The sequence below is a fragment of the Ranitomeya variabilis genome, chromosome 2, assembly GCF_051348905.1.
Source record: "Ranitomeya variabilis isolate aRanVar5 chromosome 2, aRanVar5.hap1, whole genome shotgun sequence".
In the NCBI taxonomy this organism is placed as follows: Eukaryota; Metazoa; Chordata; class Amphibia; order Anura; family Dendrobatidae; genus Ranitomeya; species Ranitomeya variabilis.
The window spans coordinates 997126564-997152664 of NC_135233.1; the positions used below are offsets into that span (position 1 = coordinate 997126564).

The window sequence follows — 26101 nt, forward strand, 5'->3', positions numbered from 1 at the left end:
CGGTCGATCCCCGACTTTTAGCGATAATCGGCCGACTGCACTCGACTCGACTCTGGACAAAATCGGGTTTCCCAAAACCCTACTCGATCTTAAAAAAATGAAAGTCGCTCAACCCTAGTGACCATCTCAGCAGGGACTACAGAGTATATTTATACCTTTCTCTGTTCACTTTTCATTTGGGGGGAGGGTGGTTTATCATTTGGTTCTGTTCTCCGACATGGACATATTATATCTCCACTATCTATGTTCAGTAAGTCACACAGTGTATAATTCATTCAGTATTCAGGGAATACAGATAATGCAGATAATGGGATGATTAACTGAAAAATAATGAAAAATTGATGAATCTGGGCAAAATAACAAGAATCTAGTATTGTAATACATTTATAATCTCTAATACGATTTTGTAGAGATTTGCAATGTATTGTTTTTCAGGCTACTTTGCAATTAGAAAGAACAAATGCTCCAAAATGACAGCAGTGTAGTGTTTTAGGCATTTATGTTCCTCTACAGTATATGCCTCCAGGTTCTTGCAGTGGCACAAATAGGAATTTTCTGGCAAAATCCAAATATAGAAAAAATAATGCCATGACCTATTCAATTCTGTATGACGAGGGTGCAAAGATTCCAAACATTAACTCTTGACACAGTGATACAAGACCAATAGGGATCATAAAAAATATGAATAGCGTTTATGAAGGCAAAGGCTTATATAACAGACCCCCAACTTAATTTAGACCCCAGACCATAATATATACTTATCCTACAAGCTCCCACTTCATCCATTTAATCCAAAGGCATCTGTCACTTCCCAGCCAAACCAGCAATGACGCTAATGACACTACGATAGAAGGAATGTGGCTTTATAACTCTCATCTATTAGAGGGCGGCACAAGGTGAGGGGAGTCAGATCGTTAATGTGGGTCTGTAATTTGCTACCAGACCTCCCAGACAGAAAACTTCAAACCTTTTCTAAAGGTTCCTCCCTGCACTTTTGGTGTCCTGCACTGGCCTTTATTATTATAAATGTAATTGCTATATTTATTACTATTGTTGTAAATGTGGGTCCGGCACCCTTTTCTGAGAGCAGGGTGAAAGCAATATCTCATAGAGTAACCGGATGAGAAAACTGAAAAAAGGGTGACTTTTTGTAAAATCAGGTGAGCTGACATGTCGGAAAGTGTACCCTAGGAGCATTTTTTTTCTAAAAACAACTTTAAGAGTGCTTTTTTTAGTCAAACTATATTTATTATGAAACTTTATGTCCTCTTTATTCTAGGTGCCCCCTAAACATCCTATAAAATATGGATAGAGAAAGCAAATAAATGTTCCCTTGCTGTGTACTGTGTAATGTCTGTGTCTGACCATGCAGGAACATGGTCTGATCATACCACAGCTCCTGGGCACGGGGGAAGCAAAGAATTATACAGACAGGACAGCACAGGATCGCAGCTGATTCTTCTTGTGAGGTAAAACATTTCATGTCCTGTTTTTAAACAATGTTTTACTTCAAAGAAGGAAACATTTGCGATCTCCTGCTGTAATGTCTGTATAGGTTTTTTTTCTCTCTCCTGACTTTGACCAGGCCACTCCAAAGGCTTAATTTTGTTTTTCTTAAGCCATTCAGAGATGGACTGCCTGGTGTGTTTTGAATCATTGTCCTGCTGCATAAGCCAAGTGCGCTTCAGCTTGAGGTCTCGAACAGATGGTCGGACATTCTCCTTCAGGATTATTTTGGCAGACAGCAAAATTCATGGTTCCATTTACCACAGCAAGTCTTACAGGTCCTGAAGCAGTAAAACAGTCCCAGACCATCACATTACCACCACCATATTTTACTGTTGGTATGATGTTCCTTTTTTAAAATGCTGTGTTACGTCTAAGACAGATGTAATGGGAAATACAGCTTCCAAACAGTTCAACTTTTGTCTCGTTAGTCCACTGAGTATTCTCCCAAAATGATTTCTAACAAAATTGAGACAAGCCCTTATTTTCTTTCTGCTCAGTAGTGGTTTTCATCTTGGAACTGTGCCAAGCCGCCTGCAGTTCTTTTAATATTGTTTTGGGATCTTTTGCGACCTCTTGGATGAGTTGTCGCTGCGCTCTTGGGGTAATTTTGGTCAGCCAGCCACTCCTGGGAATGTTCACCACTGTTCCATGTTTTTACCATTTGTGGATAATGGCTGTCACTGTGGTTTGCTTGAGTCCAAACGCTTTAGAAATGGCTTTATAACCTTTTCCAGACTAATAGATCTCACTTACTTTGTTTCTCATTTGTTTCATAATTTCTTTGGATCACGGCATGATGTCTAGCTGTTGAGGACCTTTTGGGCTACTTCACTTTGTCAGGCAGTTCATATTAAATGATTTCTTGCTTGAGAACAGGTGTGGCAGTAATCTGGTCTCCGTGTGGCTAGGGAATTTGAACTCAGCTTCCCAAAGATGTGAAAAACCACAATTAATTTATGTTTTAAGGAGGGGCAATCACTTTTTCATACATGGCCCTGTAGGTTTTTTATTTTTTTTTCCCTTAATAATAAAGGCCTTCATTTTAAAACTGCATTTTGTGTTTGCTTGTGTTATCTTTGTCTAATATCTAAAATTGTTTGGTGATTAGAAACATTCAACTGTAAAAAGCTTTCAAAAGAATTGGAAATTGGAAAGATGGCAAACACTTTTTCACACAGATATATATATATATATATATATATATATATATATATATATATATATATATATATATATATATATATATATATATGTACATATATATAATTCATATTTTACATTTTAAAAATTACAAAAAGGAAAATTGGCCAATGCAAAAGTTTCGGCACCCTTGCCGCAGTCGAAACATGGTGTATTTTACATGCATGCGCTAGATCAATGAAACACCTGTGTTAAGAAGATGTACTTCCACCTGTGTGGTGGATGGAGCGGTGACGGGCTCATGCCTGTGCAGCGGTGACATCTGTATTTGCCGGAATGACATGATGTTTGTTGGCGCATACACCGTAAGAGCTGAGTTTGTCTTAGAGAGGTTAGTCAGTATACTGTATACACCTGGTAATACTTATTCATTCATGAATAATGTATATAATATGGACACTTTTTGACTAAAAGTCATTCTTCCAGTCGCTGTTCCACCCCTCAGTGTGTCTGGGATGCAGTTGCTGACAACTCAGCTGTCCAATCTGGTACAGGGGCGTGCTGAAGCTGTCAGTCCTGTGATTGACAACTCAGTCATCCAGTCTGCTGCAGAAGCGTGCTGAGCTGTCAATGTGTTGTCTGACAGCTCTGCCATCCAATCTGAGACTGGGAGGCGCTGGCTATCTCCAGGTATTCATTGTCCCAGGTGATTGCCATGCTACTTAACTTGTCTATTACTCCCAGACCTCTGCCAGATGTACATTCAACTACTGGGTGATGTCTCTCTGTGCATTGCATTATGTGGTGTCTCTGTTTTGTTTATGGATCTTTCGTTGCCTGACCTTGGACCTTGTTCTGACCATCTGTCTGTTTAGCCCCTTTTGCTTTGATCCGCTATCCTCTTGATATTCTGACCTCGAAACGTGACGCTTTTGTCTTTTCCTTCTGTTTATAACATACCCTCCTGGCTTTTGACCTCTGACTCCTTGACTATCCCATCTCACAGCTTGGCTGTGAGAAGTGACTCAGCATCACAATTTTCCCTGAGGAAGCCACTTGGCAGGTGGCTATACACGTGGAGGTAACCCTCATCTTTATTTTTGACTTATCCATAAGACAGTATGATATGATTTATTAATTGCAGGCCGGTGTATTGTGCCAGCGACTAGGTTTGTATTTGTGCTCAGCACTCTTATTGTTTCTATTGTACTATCTATTGTGGACAGCTCTTTACTACACATTTGAATGCTGGGCATTGATTCACCCCTGTCATTGGTAGCCTGTGTCCAAGGAAACCTTATTCATTTCATTACCATTGGGATTTCGGTACAGTTTGGTATCGATTACCATTTTTAACATCATTCAAATTTATCAAGAATTTGGCTATTTGTATAGGCATTAGTAATTGTTAGGTGTCGAGTTCCCGCCACTGCACAGGGGGAATCGCGAGCCACCTCCGCTGCGGTCTCCCATTCTTCTCCAGCTGCAGTGGAGCCTGCTCAGTGGAGGCGTCAATCTCAGCGTCTGGCTCAGGCAGACAATGTACACTTGGTTACTACTGATCTTCCAGGTTAAGCCATTGTAACTAGCACTATTCTTCAGCGAGCAGATGCTTCTGGGACCAAGTCCGGCTTTTCCTCTTCTGAGCATGCCCAAGGGACGACCTTCCATTGGAGGTCTGGGGGTCACACGCTCAGGTTCTGTAGCAGCTTCTATTGGACGCCTAGGAACGTCCTTGTCTGCTGCAGCTATAAAAGGTTCGCATGGCCGCACGCCATGCGCTAGTTTCAACCTATGTCATGAGCTTTGCTACTTTGTGGTCATGTCTGCATGTGGTCAGGGTTGGCTGGAATAAGCCCCTAGAATACCGGCACCTCAGTGAGGAGTTTTGTGTGTTTGAATTCAGGGCTGGTATATAGCCACTAGAATTCCGGCTCCACCGAAGACGAGTTGTTTGTGTGTTATGCTGACTGCATGACCACTGTTTGCTTTCTGCTCAGTTAGGTAGCTGTGATCCTCTGTGAGGTTAACAGGGCACAGCGTTTTCCTATGTTATCGATTCTGTGAAGTAACAGAGTTCGCTTATACCGCCATATAGTGCCGCCAATTGCTAGCAGCAGGTTCATCTCCTTCACGGTGGACCCCGGGCTGCGAACGCACCTAGTATTACATATATTTATAATCGGTGCGTTCTGCCAACCCTAACAGTAATGGTAACTAATATTTGCAATAATAAATTAATCATGATATTACATCATTTTCATTAATGTTCTCTGCGGTCTTGTTGGTATCTATCGATGAGCAGATGAGGATAGGTGTTAGCTTTATTTTTGCACGCCTTCATTGGCTTTTTAAATATTTTTAATCATGTCTTCAAGTGTTTTTTTTGTTGCTTAACAAAATTATTAGGTGATCCCAAGCTGTCTATGCATACTACTTTTTTGCTCTATAAAACTGTATATAATAACGAGCGCACAGACCTGCACGCGGAGACAGTTACGTTTGTGGATGAGAATCATCTGATAAATTCAGCGGTCAATGAAAACGTAGCCTTAGCTATAGTCATAGAGTTCAGTGGCCAAGTTTTGCTTCATACTTAAATGAGAATACGTCATATACTGGATGTATATAAGCAATTATTGATTACGTTCTTCATTTATTACACAGATTACAGAGAAGAAATCTCTTGCAATTTAAACTCAGAGTTGATGAACGGTACGCTTATTAGGACATAAGATTTGCCCAGTTAACTTTTTAATTTTTTGATTATACAAGAAATGACGACTTATATCTTTTCTAGAAGAATTTTCATCATCATGTAGCATTATTTAACTCAGAATCTTTGATGGGGAACTGATATTAAACAATAATTCTAATAATTTTAGTAGAAATAGCGTTTCCATATGATTGAAATTTGGAGCAACAATTTACTTTACTTGTCTACACTTTCATATTTTACAAGTCTCTTCTGTCCGTATCTGTGTCTGGATAAGAAGTTATCTAAATACTACGCATTGTGGTGAGTAACAATCTCCAGCTTGCTAAAATTAATAATTCTAAAAATTCAAGGTGTCATCTATGGATTACACCTACAGAGATTGCATTATCTAGTTCTTATATAGGTGACAACATGCATTTTGAAAATAAGGCTGAAAATATACATTTAAAAATGAAATTCTGGAAAGAAATGACAAAAGTTCATGGGCAGAGTATGAATACAGAGGCCGCAATTTGGCTTTCAGTCTACATAACAAGGTTGATTTATGTTCCACTTAGCGCCTGGGTGGCAACTACTATAGATGCATTATTCACTGCCATAAGTGTTGTGAATTTTGCTCTTGGGCTCCCTCCAGTGGTTATAAGTGGTAGTGCTGCTGTCTTTGGAACGCAGCAGTTATCAGGTGTGTTCACTTCCCTGCCTGGTCTCTCTTGCTTGCTGTTCATGTCAACAAAGATAAGTGCTGGCTTTGTTTTCTGCAGTCCACAAGCAGTGGGCCTGATCGTTCTAGTTACTTTCCATGTTTTGTCTTGTCCAGCTTGGTCTGTATAAGGATTTGTTTAGCCAAGCTGGTATCTCTGGAGATGCAGATATACCCTCCATGCCTTTAGTTAGATGTGGAGTTTTTTGTATTTTCTGTGGTGGATATTTTCTAGTGTTTTAATACTGACCGCATAGTACTCTGTCCTATCCTTCCTATTTAGCTAGAATTAGCCTCCTTTGCTAAATCCTGATTTCAGTCTGCGTATGTTATTTCCCTCTCTTCTCACAGTCAATATTTGTGGGGGGCTGTCTATCCTTTTGGGGGATTTTCTCTGAGGCAAGATAGTTTTCCCCTTTCTATCTCTAGGGGTAATTAGTCCTCCGGCTGTGTCGAGATGTCTAGGGAGTGAAAGGTACATTCCACGGCTACTTCTAGTTGCGGTGTTAAGTTCAGGGTCTGCGGTCAGTACAGGTACCACCTTCTCCAGAGTACATCTTATGCTGCTCCTAGGCCACCAGTTCATAACAGTACAACTGGCCAACAATGAGTTAATTGCATCTCAGAAGAAGGAAAGGAAAGTGCTGAGCCTTTTTTTTTCTGTAGTCTGTTGTGCCTCTTCTTTCCTCTTTACCTCTGGGTGGTTCAGGAGTTTGGCGCTGATATGGACGTTCAGGGATTGGCTTCTCGTGTGGATCAGCTTGCTGCTAGAGTACAGGGTATTTCCAATTATATCGTTCAGACTCCGGTTTTAGAGCCTAGAATTCCAACTCCTGATTTGTTTTCTGGAGACAGGTCCAAATTTCTGAGCTTTAAAAATAACTGTAAACTGTCTTTAGCTCTGAAACCCCGTTCCTCTGGTGATCCCATCCAGCAGGTTAAAATAGTCATTTCTCTGCTGCGCGGTGACCCTCAGGATTGGGCGTTTTCCCTGGAAGCTGGAAATCCTGCTTTGCTTAATGTAGACACCTTTTTTCAAGCGTTAGGGTTATTGTATGATGAACCTAATTCAGTGGATCATGCTGAGAAGACCTTGTTGGCCCTGTCTCAGGGTCAAGAAGCGGCAGAATTATATTGCCAGAAATTTAGAAAATGGTCTGTGCTGACTAAGTGGAATGAGGATGCCTTGGCTGCAATTTTCAGAAAGGGTCTTTCGGAATCTGTTAAAGATGTTATGGTGGGGTTTCCCACGCCTGCTGGTCTGAGTGATTCTATGTCTTTGGCCATTCAGATTGATCGGCGCTTACGCGAGCGCAGAGTTGTTCGCGCTGTGGCATTGTCTTCCGAGCTGAGTCCTGAGCCTATGCAATGTGATAGGATTGTGTCTAGAGCGGAACGACAAGGATTCAGATGTCAGAATGGGTTGTTTTTACTGCGGCGGTTTCTGCTCATGTTATTTCTGATTGCCCTAAGCGTACTAAGAGAATCGCTAGTTCTGTTACCATCAGTACTGTACAAGCTAAATTTCTGTTATCTGTGACCCTGATCTGCTCATTATCTTCATTTTCTGTCATGGCATTTGTGGATTCAGGCGCCGCTTTAAACTTAATGGACTTAGAATTTGCCAGATGTTGTGGGTTTCCTTTGCAGCCTTTGCAGAATCCTATTCCTTTGAGGGGCATTGATGCTACACCGCTGGCAAAAAATAAACCTTAGTTTTGGACACAGCTGACCATGTGTATGGCTCCAGCTCATCAGGAAGATTGTCGTTTTCTGGTGTTGCATAATTTGCATGATGCTATTGTGCTGGGTTTCCCATGGTTACAGGTGCATAATCCGGTATTAGATTGGAAATCTATGTCTGTGACTAGTTGGGGTTGTCATGGGGTTCATGGTGACGTTCCTTTGATGTCAATTACCTCCTCCCCCTCTTCTGAAATTCCTGAGTTTTTGTCAGATTTCCAGGATGTATTTGATGACCCCAAGTCCAGTTCCCTTCCACCGCATAGGGACTGTGATTGTGCTATCGACTTGATTCCAGGTTGTAAGTTTCCTAAGGGCCGACTTTTTAACCTGTCTGTGCCAGAACATACCGCCATGCGGAGCTATGTAAAGGAATCTTTGGAGAAGGGGCATATTCGGCCATCTTCTTCACCATTGGGAGCAGGTTTTTTTTTTTTGTTGCCAAGAAGGATGGCTCCTTGAGACCCTGTATTGATTATCGCCTCTTGAATAAGATCACGGTCAAATTCCAATACCCTTTGCCTTTGCTTTCTGATTTGTTTGCTAGGATTAAGGGGGCTAGTTGGTTTACTAAGATTAACCTTCGAGGGGCATATAATCTTGTTCGTATTAAGCAGGGTGACGAATGGAAAACTGCGTTTAATACGCCCGAAGGCCATTTTGAATACCTTGTGAGGCTCTCTAATGCCCCATCTGTGTTTCAGTCCTTCATGCATGATATATTTCGGAATTATCTTGATAAATTTATGATTGTATATTTGGATGATATTTTGATTTTTTCAGATGATTGGGAGTCTCATGTGAAACAAGTCAGGATGGTATTTCAGATCCTTCGTGAGAATGCTTTGTTCGTGAAGGGGTCTAAGTGCCTTTTTGGAGTACAGAAGGTTTCTTTTTTGGGCTTCATTTTTTCTCCCTCATCTATAGAAATGGATCCGGTTAAGGTTCATGCCATTCATGATTGGATCCAGCCCACTTCTGTGAAGAGCCTTCAGAAATTTTTGGGCTTTGCTAATTTTTATCGCTGCTTTATTGCCAACTTCTCCAGTGTGGTTAAACCCCTGACCGATTTGACGAAGAAGGGCGCTGATGTGGCGAATTGGTCCTCTGCGGCTGTTTCTGCCTTTCAGGAGCTTAAATGCCGATTTACTTCTGCCCCTGTGTTGCGTCAGCTGGATGTCTCCCTTCCATTTCAGGTTGAGGTTGACGCTTCTGAGATTGGGGCAGGGGCCGTTTTGTCTCAGAGGAATTCTGATGGTTCCTTGTTGAAACCGTGTGCCTTCTTTTCTCGAAAGTTTTCGCCTGCGGAACGCAATTATGATGTCGGCAATCGTGAGTTGTTGGCTATGAAGTGGGCATTTGAGGAGTGGTGTCATTGGCTTGAGGGGGCCAAGCACCGTATTGTGGTCTTGACTGATCATAAGAATCTGATTTACCTCGAGTCTGCCAGACGGCTGAATCTTAGACAGGCCCGATGGTCCCTGTTTTTCTCTCGTTTTGAATTTGTTGTCTCTTTCCTTCCGGGTTCTAAGAATGTTAAGGCGGATGCCCTCTCTAGGAGCTTTTTGCCTTATTCTCCTGGGGTCCTTGAGCCGGTCGGCATTCTGAAGGAAGGGGTGATTCTTTCTGCCATCTCCCCTGATTTACGTCGGGCTCTTCAGGAGTTTCAGACCGATAAGCCTGATCGCTGTCCAGTGGGGAAATTGTTTGTTCCTGACAGATGGACTAGTAAAGTGATTTCTGAGATTCATTGTTCTGTGTTGGCTGGCCATCCTGGGATTTTTGGTACCAGAGATTTGGTTGGTAGGTCCTTTTGGTGGCCTTCTTTGTCACGGGATGTGCGTTCATTTGTGCAGTCCTGTGGGACTTGTGCGCGGGCCAAGCCTTGCTGTTCCCACGCTAGTGGGTTGCTTTTGCCTTTGCCGGTCCCTGAGAGGCCTTGGACGCATATTTCTATGGATTTTATTTCAGATCTTCCAGTTTCCCAGAGGATGTCGGTTATCTGGGTGGTTTGTGACCGGTTTTCTGAGATGGTTCATTTGGTACCTTTGCCTAAATTGCCTTCCTCTTCTGATTTGGTTCCGTTGTTTTTTCAGCATGTGGTTCGTTTGCATGGCATTCCGGAGAATATTGTGTCCGACAGAGGGTCTCAGTTTGTTTCTAGGTTTTGGCGTGCCTTTTGTGCTAGACTGGGTATTGATTTGTTTTTTTCTTCCGTGTTTCATCCTCAGACAAATGGCCAAACCGAGCGAACTAATCAGACCTTGGAAACTTATTTGAGATGCTTTGTGTCTGCTGATCAGGACGATTGGGTGGCCTTCTTGCCATTGGCCGAGTTTGCCCTTAATAATCGGGCTAGTTCTGCTACCTTGGTTTCACCCTTCTTTTGTAATTCTGGTTTTCATCCTCGTTTTTCTTCAGGGCAGGTAGAGCCTTCTGATTGTCCTGGGGTGGACTCTGTGGTTGACAGGTTGCAGCAGATTTGGGCTCATGTGGTGGACAATTTGGTGTTGTCTCAGGAGGAGGCTCAGCGTTTTGCTAACCGTCGTCGGTGTGTTGGTTCCCGGCTTCGGGTTGGGGATTTGGTTTGGTTGTCTTCCCGTCATGTTCCTATGAAGGTTTCTTCCCCTAAGTTTAAGCCTCGGTTTATTGGTCCTTATAGGATTTCTGAGATTGTCAATCCGGTGTCTTTTCGTTTGGCCCTTCCGGCCTCTTTTTCCATCCATAATGTTTTTCATAGATCTTTGCTGCGGAAATATGTGGTGCCTGTTGTTCCCTCTGTTGATCCTCCTGCCCCGGTGTTGGTTGATGGGGAGTTGGAGTATGTGGTTGAGAAGATTTTGGATTCTCATTTTTCGAGACGGAAACTTCAGTATCTTGTCAAATGGAAGGGTTACGGCCAGGAGGATAATTCTTGGGTTTTTGCCTCGGATGTCCATGCTACTGATTTGGTTCGGGCCTTTCATCTGGCTCGTCCTGATCGGCCTGGGGGCTCTGGGGAGGGTTCGGTGACCCCTCTTCAAGGGGGGGGGTACTGTTGTGAATTCTGCTCTTGGGCTCCCTCCGGTGGTTATAAGTGGTAGTGCTGCTGTCTTTGGATCGCAGCAGTTATCAGGTGTGTCCACTTAGTGCATTTCTGACTGGGCTATTTAGTCTTGCTTGACCCTTTGGTTAGTGCCAGTTGTCCATTGTTTCCTGGAGGATTCACTTCCCTGCCTGGTCTCTCTTGCTTGCTGTTCATGTCAACAAAGATAAGTGCTGGCTTTGTTTTCTGCAGTCCACATGCTGTGGGCCTGATCATTCTAGTTACTTTCCATGTTTTGTCTTGTCCAGCTTGGTCTGTATAAGGATTTGCTTAGCCAAGCTGGTATCTCTGGAGATGCAGATATACCCTCCATGCCTTTAGTTAGATGTGGAGTTTTTTGTATTTTCTGTGGTGGATATTTTCTAGTGTTTTAATACTGACCGCATAGTACTCTGTCCTATCCTTCCTATTTAGCTAGAATTGGCCTCCTTTGCTATATCCTGATTTCAGTCTGCGTTTGTTATTTCCCTCTCTTCTCACAGTCAATATTTGTGGGGGGCTGTCTATCCTTTTGGGGGATTTTCTCTGAGGCAAGATAGTTTTCCCCTTTCTATCTCTAGGGGTAATTAGTCCTCCGGCTGTGTCGAGATGTCTAGGGAGTGAAAGGTACATTCCACGGCTACTTCTAGTTGCGGTGTTAAGTTCAGGGTCTGCGGTCAGTACAGGTACCACCTTCTCCAGAGTACGTCTTATGCTGCTCCTAGGCCACCAGTTCATAACACATAAGTAATTGTCACCCATCTTCTACTGTTACGCAACTGATAAGATGTGTGCACAGATGTATACAAAATTGCAGACAGGTATTTCTGGAATCGGCATTGTTGATATCTGCTAGAATTAGGGACACAATATTTTTTTTTTACTTCTGATAATAAAGCTGTAAATAATATATTCTTACAGTTACCAAATAATACAACCATTATATATTATCAACACACTGTTACTAAGCAAAACCAGTATGTAAAGACAAATAATACCAATAACACTATTATAAAAGAGCCAGAATCGAGTTTGAGTTGAACTTCCTGGAATTCTTCATTTCACGCAAATTTTAACATTTTGAAATTCGATTCACAGTTTGGAATAAAAACTTATGGGGCAGTGCAAATCTATTTTTTTCTTATGTTGATTTGGGATGAGAAAAAAATCTCAGCATGCTGTGAGTGGCTCCGGAATGTCCTCCGAGTACAGTCCAACCTTTGAGGACCCAGACAATGGAGAAGAAGGAGAAATTAAGTTATTTGTCTTCTCCGTACCTGTGATATGATTCTCGCATGCAAGAGAATTGGATCACACTAATGTGACACTCGACTCAGACTCTGACAGAGTTTGAGCTGACTATCATTAACATAATCGTCCCTATTCTCTCGCACTAGAGAATCTACGTCCATCTGACTGCAGCCTGAAACTCTCTCTTCTGTACAGAGTAAGCTCTTATGCTCTACGGGGTCCTCTCTCTCTCTGCTGTACAGTGTCAGCTGATGTGCTCGGAGATGTCCTCTCGCTCCCTCCTGTACAGTGTCAGCTGTTATGCTCAGTGTGGTCCTCTCTCCCTCTCTTGTAGAGTGTCAAATGTTATGATGAGTAGGGTCCTCTCTCTCTCTTGTAGAGCGTTAGTTATTTTAATGAGTGGGGTTCTCTCTCTCTCCTGTAGAGTGTCAGCTGTTATGCTCAGTGGGGTCCTCTCTCTCTTTCCTGTAGAGTGTCACCTGTAATGATAAGCATGGTCCTCTCTTTCTCTCCTGTAGAGTTTAACCCCTTTGCGACCTGTGCCGCACTAGTACGGCGCATGTCGTATCTCCCCCTTTCATGTGGAATCCGGCAGTGAGCCCACATCAAAGCCGCGACATGTCAGCTGTTTTGAACAGCTGACATGTGTGCGCAATAGCGGCGGGTGGAATCGCTATCTACCCGCCGCTATTAACTAAATGCCGCTGTCAAAAGCTGACAGCGGCATTTAACTAGTGCTTCCGGCCATCGGGCTGGGAATGCGAGCATCGCTGACCCCCGTCATGTGATCGGGTGGTCAGCGATGTGTCGGCATGACAACCAGAGGTCTCCTTGAGACCTCTATGGTTGTTGATGCCGGATTGCTGTGAGCAACACCCTGTGGTCGGCGCTCATGGCAATACTGTAATTTTCCTACAGAGGAGCGATCTATGCTTCGCTCCTATGTAGCAGAGCCGATCAAGTTGTGCCAGATTCTAGCCTCCCATGGAGGCTATTGAAGCATGGCAAAAGCAAAAAAAATGTTTTAAAATATATGAAAAAAAAATAAAAGTTTAAATCACCCCCCCTTTCGCCCCATTCAAAATAAGACAATAAAAAAAATCGGTACGGAATGGGTACGTAAAGTCTTCAGACCCTGTTAGGGCTGGCGGAACGCACCGAGTAAATATAGAGATGATATTTGGTGCATTCGCAGGCCGGGGTCCACCGTGCAGGAAAAGAACCTGCTGCTGGCAAATGGCGGCACTATATGGCGGTAGAAGCAATCTCTGATGCTTCACAGAGTCGCTATAAAGAAAGGACTGTGTCCTGTTAGACTCCACAGGAATACACAGTAACTGCTGAGCAGATAGCAGCTTATGGTCATGCAGTCAAGGAAGCAAGCATACAATCTCCTCACCGGAGGAGCCGGTATTCTAGGTAGTGTTGAGCGATGAAAAAACAAAATCCAGCTCACCATGTCGACATTCCCAAAAGCTCGGAGCACGGAACCGCTGTGTCAGGGCGTGAACGAACAGGAAAAGGAGAAGATGCAGCTCAACGATGCAGTGAAAAATCCATAACTTTATTTCACTTCCAAAAATATAGTCATGATGATCATGATTAAGGGTGCTTAGCCACCAGAAACGCGTTGATCTTGGTTTTTAACTGTGTGCTGATGTTTTATCCTTACACTATATTTTTGGAAGTGAAATAAAGTTATGGATTTTTCACTGCATCGTTGAGCTGGATCTTCTCCTTTTCCAGTGTTGAGCGATACCTTCCGATTTTTGACAGTATCGGTATCGGATTGTATCGGCCGATACCCGAAAAATATCGGATATCGCCGATACCGATACCCGATACCAATACAAGTCAATGGGACACAAATATCGGAAGTGATCCTGGATGGTTCCCAGGGTCTGAAGGAGAGGAAACTCTCCTTCAGGCCCTGGGATCCATATTCATGTGCAAAATAAAGAATAAAAATAAAAAATAGGGATATACTCACCCTCTGACGCGCCCTGGTTGTAACCGCTGCAACCGGCAGCCTCCGTTCCAAAGAATGAGCGAGTGAAGGACCTTCGATGACGTGGCGGCTTGTGATTGGTCGCGTGACCGCTCATGTGACCGCTCACGCGACCAATCACAAGACCGTGACGTCATCGCAGGTTCTTCACTTGCTCATTCTTAGGAACGGAGGCTGCCGGTTGCAGCGGTTACAACCAGGGCGCGTCAGAGGGTGAGTATATCCCTATTTTTTATTTTTATTCTTTATTTTACACATAAATATGCATCCCGATCCCGATTCCCGATATCGCAAAAATATCGGAGCTCGGTATCGGAATTCCGATACCGCAAATATCGGCCGATACCCGATACTTGCGGTATCGGAATGCTCAACACTAATTCTAGGTGGCTTATTTCAGCCGGGGCCCTGAAACCATACACACAATCTCCTCACCGGAGGTGCCGGTGTTCTAAGTGGCTTATTTCAGCCGGGTCCCTGAATCCACACAAGCGTGACCACATTGGCGCAAAACTCATAACATGCATTGATACTAGCGCATGGCCGTGCGGCCATGCGAACCTTATTTAGCTGCAGCAAGTACAAGACCTTCCTAGAAGGACCATTGAGAGGCTGCCACAGAGCCTGAGCACCTTTAGGACCTTCCTGGAGAACAAATGGGCTTTGTTGCAATATCCAAGCATGTGACCATCGATCTCCATTGAGAGATCTTACCCTGGGCATGCTCAGAAGTAGAAAAGCAGGACTTAGTCCCAAAAGCGTCTGCTCGCCGCTGCCCAGCACTGGCTTCAATGGCAGAAGCTGAAAAAGCAGCAGTAACCCTTTGCACAGAGTCAGACTGAGCGAGACGCTGGGGCCGACGTCTCTGCTGAGCAGGCTCCATTGCGGCAGGAGAAGAATGGAAGACCATAGCAGAGATGGCCCGAGATTTCCCCCATGCAGAGGCGGGAACAGACCCCCTTACATTTTTCACTTTTTGTTTTATTGCAGCCAAATTTCATTTTTTTTCTCATTAATGTACACTCTGCACCCCATCGTGACTGAAAAAAATAACCCAGAAATGTAGTAATTTTTGCAAATTTATTAAAAAAGAAAAACTGAAATATCACATGGTCATAAGTATTCAGACCCTTTGCTCAGTTTTGAGTAGAAGCACCCTTTTGAGCTATTACAGCCATGAGTCTTCTTGGGAATGATGCAACAAGTTTTTCACACCTGGATTTGGGGATCCCCTGCCATTCTTCCTTGCAGATCCTCTCCAGTTCCGTCAGGTTGGATGGTGAACGTTGGTGGACAGCCATTTTCAGGTCTCTCCAGAGATGCTCAATTGGGTTTAGGTCAGGGCTCTGGCTGGGCCAGTCAAGAATGGTCACAGAGTTGTTCTGAAGCCACTCCTTTGTTATTTTAGCTGTGTGCTTAGGGTCATTGTCTTGTTGGAAGGTGAACCTTCGGCCAAGTCTGAGGTCCAGAGCACGCTGGAAGAGGTTTTCATCCAGGATATCTCTGTATTTGGCCGCATTCATGTTTCCTTCAATGACAACCAGTCGTCCTGTCCCTGCAGCTGAAAAACACCCCCATAGCATGATGCTGCCACCACCATGTTTCACTGTTTTGAACAGCTGGCATGTGCCTGTAATAGGCGCAGGTGGAATCGCGATACACCCACGCCTATTAACTAGTTAAATGCCGCTGTCAAACTCTGACAGCAGTATTTAACAAGCGCTTCCGGCCATTCGGCTGGAAATGCACGCACCGCAGACCCCCAACACGTGATTGGGGGTCATCGGTGCTTGGCATAACAACCAGAGGTCTGCTGAAGACCTCTATGGTTGTTGATGCCAGATTGCTGTGAGCGCCACCCTGTGGTCAGCGCTCATAGCAATGCAGTAATTCTGCTACATAGGAGCGATCTGAGCATGGAGGCTATTGAAGCATGGCAAAAGTAAAAAAAACAAAGTTTTAAAAAATATAAAAAAAAAAATATATATATATATATAAAAGTTTAAATCACCCCCCTTTCGCCCCACTCAAAATTAACCAATAAAAAAAAAATCAAACCTACACCTATTTGGTATCATCGCGTTCAGAATCGCCCAAACTATCAATAAAAAAAGGATTAACCTGATCGCTAAACGGTGTAGCGAGAAAATAATTCGAAAGAATTACGTTTTTTTGGTCACCACGACATTGCATTAAAATGCAATAACTGGCGACCAAATGGACGTATCTGCAGTTTCTGCACCAATATGGTATCATTAAAAACGGCAGCTTGGGAAGCAAAAAATAAGCCCTCACCCGACCCCAGATCATGAAAAATTGAGACACTACAGGTATCGGAAAATGGCAATTTTTTTTTTTCTTTTTAAAAAAAGTTTGGATTTTTTTTTTACCACTTAGGCTACTTTCACACTAGCGTTAACTGCAATACGTCGCAAATGCGTCGTTTTGCCGAAAATACGCATCCAGCAAAAGTTCTTGCTGGATACGTTTTTTCGTCATAGACTAACATTAGCGACGCATTTGCGACGCATTGCCAAACGTTGCGTCCGTTTTGCGACACTTGGGCGTGTGGTAGCGGACCGTCGGGAGAAAAAAACGTTACATGTAACGTTTTTTGCTCCCGACGGTCCGCTTTTTCCGACCGCGCATGCGCGGCCGGAACTCCGCCCCCACCTCCCCGCACTTCCCCGCACCTCACAATGGGGCAGCGGATGCGTGGGAAAAATGCATCCGCTGCCCCCGTTGTGCGGCGGAGACCACGCTAGCGTCGGGAACGTCGACCCGACGCACAGCGACGGGTTGTTCCCGACGCTAGTGTGAAAGTAGCCTTAGAGAAAGCATAACCTAGACATGTTTAGAGTCTATGAACTCATAATGACCTGGAGAATCAAAATGGCAGGTCAGTTTTAGCATTTAGTGAACCTAGCAAAAAAGGCAAACAAAAAACAAGTGTGGGACTGCACTTTTTTTGCAATTTCACCGCACTTGGAATTTCTTTCCCATTTTCTAGCACACGACATGGTAAAACCAATGATGTTCAAAAGTACAACTTGTCCCGCATAAAACAAGCCCTAAAATGGCCATATTGAGGGAAAAATAAAAAAGTTATGGCTCTGGAAAGGAGGAGAGCGAAAAACGAAAACGCAAAAACGTCCCCCTTTGTCATCCCATACATTAATAATATCCTCTGTTTTTGCCGCCATACACTTATAATGACCCTAGTTGTGGCCCCTATATACCGTATATACTTGAGTATAAGCCGAGATTTTCAGCCCAAATTTTTGGGCTGAAAGTGCCCCTCTCGGCTTATACTCGAGTCACGGTCGGCGGCAGGGTCGGCGGGTGTGGGGGAGAGGGCGCTGAGGCATACTTACCTGCTTCCGGGGCTCCTGGCGCTGTCCCTGCAGTCCCACGGTCTCCGGGTGCCGCAGCTCTTCCCCTGTTCAGCGGTCACGTGGGACCGCTCATTAGAGAAATGAATATGGACTTCACTCCCATAGGGGTGGAGCCGCATATTCATTTCTCTAATGAGCGGTAACAGTGACCGCTGATAGAGGAAGAGGCTGCGGCACCGAAGACCAGCTGTCCGGGGGAAGGAGCTGGACGACGGGAGCAGGTAAGTATTACATATTCACCTGTCCGCGTTCCACACGCCGGGCGCCGCTCCATCTTCCTGGCGTCTCTCCGCACTGACTGTGCAGGTCAGAGGGCGCGATGACGCATATAGTGTGCACGCCGCCCTCTGCCTGATCAGTCAGTGCAGAGAGACGCCGGGACGGGACGCTGAGGAGCTGCAAGCAAGAGAGGTGAGTATGTCATTTTTTTTTTATTGCAGCAGCAGCAATGGCACAGCTTTCTATGGTACATCTATGGGGCAATAATGAACGGTGCAGAGCACTATATGGCACAGCTATGGGGCAATAATGAACGGTGCAGAGCACTATATGGCACAGCTATGGGGCAATAATGAACGGTGCAGAGCACTATATGGCACAGCTATGGGGCAATAATGAACGGTGCAGAGCACTATATGGCACAGCTATGGGGCAATAATGAACGGTGCAGAGCACTATATGGCACAGCTTTCTATGGTACAGCTATGGGGCAATAATGAACGGTGCAGAGCACTAGATGGCACAGCTATGGGGCCATAATGAACGGTATGGAGCATCTATTTTTATTTTTGAAATTCACCGGTAGCTGCTGCATTTTCCACCCTAGGCTTATACTCGAGTCAATAAGTTTTCCCAGTTTTTTGTGGCAAAATTAGGGGGGTCGGCTTATACTCGGGTCGGTTTATACTCGAGTATATACGGTACTCATAATGTGGACAAATCTGGCTCCTTTTCCTACTTGTTCCTTATAAGTAGATTCCCTACCTGATCTTGGCTTTGTGCTCAGCCTTGTACTTATGCAGGAGCTTAAGCTTTGGGGTTCTTCTGATTTCTCCAGCTGAATGGGAACAAGAATCTTTGTCAACTTTGTATTATTCTGAGGTTTACTATCTACTTTTTCTGAAACCCAACATTTTTCTTTTTCTTTTGCCCTTCTTGTGCCCCTCTGTGCTTTCTTCTTCTACATGTGCTGAAAAAGTTTTGTGTCAGCATAAATATTTGACAAAACAAAATGTCTTATTTTTATTGTCATTTTTTTGCATGCAAAATTAAAATGCTAAACATAATTTTGGTTTCCACAGTCACACGGAATTTCATCATAAAGGACCACATGGAAAGGCCAAACTATACATCAGTGACGGAATTTATCTTTCTCTCGTTTACAAAATCCACCAGATTCCCCATCCTTCTTGCCATAATTTTCCTGATCATCTATTTACTTATTATTTGTGTGAATATTTTAATGATTTTGATTATAAAATTTGACGCTCGGCTCCACACACCAATGTACTTTTTTGTTTTTACCTTGTCTTGTCTCGACATATGTCAAATTACAACGATAATTCCGCAAACTCTGTGCAATTTGTTAGGGAGTAGACCCATTATTACATTTCTCAGTTGTGCCACTCAAATGTCCTGTACCATTATCTTTGGAGCAATGCAAATCTTAATAATTACAGCTATGGCTTACGACCGCTATGTGGCTATAAGTAACCCTCTACGTTATAAAATTGTAATGAGCTGGGTTACATGTGCCATGCTTCTTGTCATGGCTTTCATAACTAGTGTCATCTTGGCTAGTATAGTGGTTTATTCAGTCTTCAAGCTTCCGTTTTGCAGAAAACCAGAAATTGCTCATTTTTACTGTGATGTAGGCCAGGTTTTGCTTCTAACTTGTACCGATGTACAAGGTCACAGGGCAGCAGAAGTCACCACATACCTTTTTGGGCTAGGATTGTTCACCATCCCATTTTTATTCTTGATCACATCATATATGTACATCATTTCAGCCATTATGAAAATCCAAACCACGGAAGGCCGAAGGAAGGCCTTCTCCACCTGTTCATCCCACATCACTGTGGTCGTAGTGGAATACGGATGCCTTGGATTCATTTATTTCCGACCTAATACAGACTACTCATTGGATAAGGACAAGATATTTGTAATGACCTTTACTTATCTTTCTCCTATATTAAATCCAGTAATCTACAGCATTAGAAACAAAGCGATAAAAGAAGGATTCAAGAAATTAAAGTCCACAAACAAAATATAAAAATTCAGTGATCTTTAATATTGAATTGTGATATTAGTCATATATCATTCACATAACAGGTAATAATTACTTGATTTTTATGTTTCCTTCTTCATTCTAAACAATATATTACTAGATGGTGGCCCGATTCTAACGCATCGGGTATTCTAGAGTATGCATGTCCACGTAGTATATTGCCCATTTACGTAGTATATTGCCCAGTCACGTAGTATATTGCCCAGCCACGTAGTATATTGCCCAGCTACATAGTATACAGCACAGCGACGTAGGATATTGCGCAGCTACGTAGTATATTGCACAGAGCCACATAGTATATTGCACAGCTTTGTAGTATATTGCCCAGCCTTGTAGTATATTGCCCAGCCACGTAGTATATTGCCCAGCCTTGTAGTATACAGCAGAGCCACGTAGGATATTGCCCAGTGACGTAGTATATTACCGAGGCACGTATAGGGCCAAAAAATAAAAAATAAACATACTCACCTAACGATCCGAGGGCCCCTTGTAGTGTATCATACTCACCATTCTTGTCGCTGCTCCTCTGCGTCCTGCCTCTTCTCTTCCTGGGATCCTGTGCAGATGGTAGTGGTCGGCTTCAGGAAAATGGCCGCTGGATGCTGCGCGTGCGCAGATCGAGATCGCGGCGGCCATTTTCCTGAAGCCGAGTTCCATTGCAAGTGCCAGGGCTGGTGGGAGCAGGACCTATGAAGACGTCGCGGTCACATGACCATGACGTCACGGCAGGTCCTTGCTGCACACCAGCCCTGGGACGGGACCGCACCGCAAGCTGACGCTTGTAATGGAGCGGTCCGGGGAGCGTGGCGAGGAGCGAGAAAGGCGGCGGAGGGTGAGTATAGCAGGTTTTTTTTTTTTATTTATTATTTTTAACATTACATTTTGTACTATTGATGCCGCATAGGCAGCGTCAATAGTACAAAGTTGGGGACACACAGGGTTAATAGCAGCGGTAACGGAGTGCGTTACCCGCGGCATAACGCGGTCCGTTACCGCCGGCATTAACCCTGTGTGAGCGGTGTATGCGGGCGCCGGCAGTGAGTGCGGGGAGTAAGCGGCCATTTTTTTCTGGACTGCGCGCGTCGCTGATTGGTCGCGGCAGCCATGACAGGCAGCTGCCGAGACCAATCAGCGAACGAATAACGGTGACAGACAGAAGGACAGACGGAAGTACTCTTACACAATTATATAGTAGATGTGCAAAACTGTGGATATATATTTTCTCATGTTAGAAAGAGACATGAGGGGGTTAAATTATCATTGATTTAAATACATCTTTACTGTGGAATAAAATATTTTATATATTTGTTGCCACCTTTAGTTAAAAATACAGTCTGCATTCATTCATTTATTCATTCCCTAGATATGCAGTTGGCACACTGTTCCATGTTTCAGTTTTTCTCCCAGTAAAATAGGCTGGATGTGAGGTCTGTGTTTATCCAAGGTTATGTTGTCTTCATTAGATCATATATCAGTATAGCTATCAAACACAGTAGATGGGCAAGTTCTATCCTAAAATTATTTCCACTTAATTTGCTTTACTTTTCTGAAAGCCTGTTTTCTCTGCTCACCTTAAGACTGTAGATACATTTTCCCCTTTCCACATTGTGGAAATGCAGCGCCCCAGAGTCCTGGTTGTTGCAGTAATGTCGCTCTGCCACTAAGGGGAGTGATGTTACGTCTGACTGCACTAAAGGAGTTCACTTGACCAGGTATCACACACACTACACTTCACACTCCGGCCACCAGGGGGAGTGGTTCTATCTAGTAGGCCACTCCTCACACTCTGGTAAAACTGGGGGTTGGACAGGAAGACAGGGAGAAGTAACTGGGAAGAGCTAGAGAGAGGACCTGTTAGGGATGGGATCCTGGCAGATTCCTAAGAAAGGACAAGAAGTGAGAAACAGAAATACAGAAAAGAGACGATAGGACCAGAAGGAGTCATGCTGTAAGATTGAGGCAACATCCTTCTGAGGCGCAAACAGTCGGTGGCCGGAACGCCGAGCAAGTAAGAGACTCTAAGCATTACTGCAAACCACAGCAGGACAGCCAATTATAGGTTGGCTGTCTCACTTAAACACCTAAGCAGACAACGGAGGCAGCTGTGGGAGAGGGGCGACTCTAGGGTCCCGGAAGAACTCCAGGCCTACCCCGTCATACGGGTGCGTCCTACCATATCATCTGGGGGACGGAGAGAACGAACATCAGAGACAGACACAGAAGTTGTGAGGAGTGGACTATCCCGGGGTGCTCAGCAGGGAAGGACTACAACACACAGACGCTAGAAGGTAGACACTGATTCCCACCTGTTAAGGGAACTCCGGATGTGCCTTCGGACCGGCCGGTCTCAGCCAGCCCTGTTAACAGTGCTCTGGATTGAGTACCTCGAGACCTTCAGTAAAGAGGTAAAGAGACTGCAACCTGGTGTCCTCGTTATTCATCGCGATCTGCACCACACCATCATCACTCTACACTTTCACTGGACGCCCCTCAGCAGGGTCACGGACCGGGTCTAACCACTGTGACAATCCCAGAACCGAGACAGAGAGGCCCGGTATCGGGTACCCCTTCGGCCCTGCGGCAGTGGGGGCGCTCCAGAAATACCTCTGACCCATCAGAAAAATATGTTTTAGTTATGAATAGGCAGGTAGCTAAAGGATGCATTCTGTTTGCCATTTGCGCTTATGTGATTATATAACCCTATTATGTGATTATATAAACCCTATTCATATATGGAATATACACATAGGTATTGTGAGGGGGATCTCCTCCAGGTAGACACAGGAACACTTTGATAGTGAAACTCCTGCTGCTTTATTAAAGTCAGCATAGACCAAGGCAGGGTTCAGAAAAACAAAAGCCGAGCCTTCCTGGCTTAGTGGAAAACAAAACAACGTTCATCCGGGTCCTTTCTCTATAGGTTCCACGTGCAGACACCTGGAAATGTTCTCTGCTCCTCCTGGAGCCATGTGGGAGTGTTTGCCCTCCTAATTCACCACCCAGACTGTCTCATGCCCAGGTATTTAACCAGGGCCATGTGATGATCACGTGATCGTGACAGCACCGTAGGTCCTGCTAGTACACATGCCGGTGTTGGCTCTACAAGAGGTGATACGGTGAGCACCCTCTCTCCCACTGTACGGGTACTCACCCTTTGTAACTTTAAGATTAACCCTCTCATCACTTAGTGTGCTGGAGCAAAAACAATCTTGTTCTACATCACTGACTGTAGTATTCGCAGTGACACATATCTCCCTTCATGCACTGTGCCAGTGACTCTGTCACAGTATTTAGAGGAGATGCTCCATACTGTATAATGGCCCCACATGATGCTCCATACTGTATAATGGCCCCACATGATGCTCCATACTGTATAATGATCGCACATGATGCTCCATACTGTATAATGACTGCACATGATGCTCCATACTGTATAATGACTGCACATGATGCTCCATACTGTATAATGACCGCACATGATGCTCCATACTGTATAATGACCACACATGATGCTCCATACTGTATATTGGCTGCACATGATGCTCCATACTGTATAATGACAGCCCATGATGCTCCATACTATATATTGGCTGCACATAATGCTCCATACTGAATACTGGCTGCACATGATGCTCCATACTGTATAATAGCCCCACATGATGCTCCATACTGTATAATGACCGCACATGTTGCTCCATACTGTATATTGGCTGCACATTCATACCGTATAATGGCCACACATAGCTACTCCTACACACGAAGCTGCGCTCCGTACACTTTGCACACACGGCTCCACTCCGTACACATGGCTCCGCTCCATGCACCTCATACACACACGGCTCTGCTCCATACACCTCATACACACACGGCTCCGCTCCGTACACCTCGTACACAATCAGCTCCGCTCCGTACACCTCGTACACATTCAGCTCCGCTCCATACACCTCGTACACATTTAGCTCCACTCCATACACCTCACACACACAGCTCCGCTCCATACACCTCATACACACACGGCTCCGCTCTGTACACCTCGTACACATTCAGCTCAGCTCCATACACCTCGTACACATTCAGCTCCGCTCCATACACCTCATACACACACAGCTCCGCTCCATACACCTTGTACACATTCAGCTCCGCTCCATACACCTCATACACACACACAGCTCCACTCCATACACCTTGTACACAGTCATCCTGGACTTCCTCTTCATGTTCAGTTTGTCTGAAGGCAGAGACAGTGACACCAGCGCTCATTGGCGCTGGGCATCACGTGTCACAACACATCACAGCCGCTGTAGGAACGGCGCTGGCACAGGAGGTGAGTATAGGCTTTAGTTTAAGACGAAGTTGTCCTAGTGGGAGACAATCCCTTAAAGCAGTGGACTCTTTATTAGCCCATGTGGCAACATTTCAGTTCCATATCAGGGAAATGGTCTTTTATTGATCCGAAACATTGCCATTTGGGCCAATAAAGAGTCCGCACTTTTTTCACGATTAATCAGAGAGGTGTGTGTGTGTGTGTGTGTGTGTGTGTGTATGTATGTGTATAATATACACACATACTTACACACACACACATACATAGACACACATACTCATACACTCACACATACATTATATAGGTGAGACTGCGGTATGTACGTTATACCACTGTGTGTAATATACTGCGTCCGCTGTGTATAGCCCATATAGGCCAGCTACAGAGAGTGTGTGTGTGTGTATATATACATACATACATACATATACACACATATACACTGCGGCTGGCCTATATGGGCTATACACAGCGGACGCAGTACAGGTCCTTCTCAAAAAATTAGCATATAGTGTTAAATTTCATTATTTACCATAATGTAATGATTACAATTAAACTTTCATATATTATAGATTCATTATCCACCAACTGAAATTTGTCAGGTCTTTTATTGTTTTAAAGGGAACCTATCACCCCGTTTTTTAAAGATTAGATAAAAATAGTGTGAAATAGGGGCAGAGCTGGGCTTTACATTACTGCCTTTTTGGTGCCTTTACACCCCCGTTAGGCTGCCGAAATACCTTTGTGAAGTGGCCGTTTTGTCCTGTCACTCAAGTTGGTCAGGTCGGATGGGCGTGGTCACAGCGCTGTTTCTCCCCCAGATCAGGCTCATCATTACGTTGGTGGCGTAGTGGTGTGCGCATGTCCAAGGTCCCGAATCCTGCACAGGGGTGTGAAAATAACAGCGATGTCCGTTATTCCATTGGTGGTCGGTGGGCGCGGCCATCTTGCTTTGGCCGCGCGTGCGCAGAAGCGGCGCTCTGCTGGCCGCAGCTTCAGGAAAATGGCCGCGGGCATCCGCGCGTGCGCAGATGGCTATCGCGGCGGCCATTTTCGTGAAGCAGAGTTCGCATCTCGGCTTCACGAAAATGGCCGCCGCGATAGCCATCTGCGCACGCGCGGATGCCCGCGGCCATTTTCCTGAGGCCGCGGCCAGCAGAGCGCCGCTTCTGCGCACGCGCGGCCAAAGCAAGATGGCCGCGCCCACCGACCACCAATGGAATAACGGACATCGCTGCTATTTTCACACCCCTGTGCAGGATTCGGGACCTTGGGCATGCGCACACCACTACGCCACCAACGTAATGATGAGCCTGATCTGGGGGAGAAACAGCGCTGTGACCACGCCCATCCGACCTGACCAACTTGAGTGACAGGACAAAACGGCCACTTCACAAAGGTATTTCGGCAGCCTAACGGAGGTGTAAAGGCACCAAAAAGGCAGTAATGTAAAGCCCAGCTCTGCCCCTATTTCACACTATTTTTATCTAATCTTTAAAAAACGGGGTGATAGGTTCCCTTTAATACTGATGATTTTGGCATACAACTCCTGATAACCCAAAAAACCTGTCTCAATAAATTAGCATATTTCACCCGTCCAATCAAATAAAAGTGTTTTTTAATAACAAACAAAAAAAACCATCAAATAATAATGTTCAGTTATGCACTCAATACTTGGTCGGGAATCCTTTGGCAGAAATGACTGCTTCAATGCGGCGTGGCATGGAGGCAATCAGCCTGTGACACTGCTGAGATGTTATGGAGGCCCAGGATGCTTCAATAGCGGCCTTAAGCTCATCCAGAGTGTTGGGTCTTGCGTCTCTCAACTTTCTCTTCACAATATCCCACAGATTCTCTATGGGGTTCAGGTCAGGAGAGTTGGCAGGCCAATTGAGCACAGTAATACCATGGTCAGTAAACCATTTACCAGTGGTTTTGGCACTGTGAGCAGGTGCCAGGTCGTG

The 26101-nt window shown here is 44.6% G+C and overlaps 1 protein-coding gene across 1 annotated transcript in view; it reads left to right on the top strand.

Moving 5' to 3' along the window:
• The window catches only part of LOC143810104 (uncharacterized), a 71113-nt gene extending 51988 nt beyond the window's left edge, over window positions 1-19125 (top strand). The window contains exons 3-5 of the mRNA XM_077293002.1: window positions 5317-5364; window positions 5612-5668; window positions 18831-19125. Coding sequence (XP_077149117.1) covers window positions 5317-5364; window positions 5612-5668; window positions 18831-19014 — 289 coding nt within the window. The 3' untranslated portion in view covers window positions 19015-19125. The remainder of the gene's footprint in view (window positions 1-5316; window positions 5365-5611; window positions 5669-18830) is intronic.
• Window positions 19126-26101: the final 6976 nt, after the last annotated feature.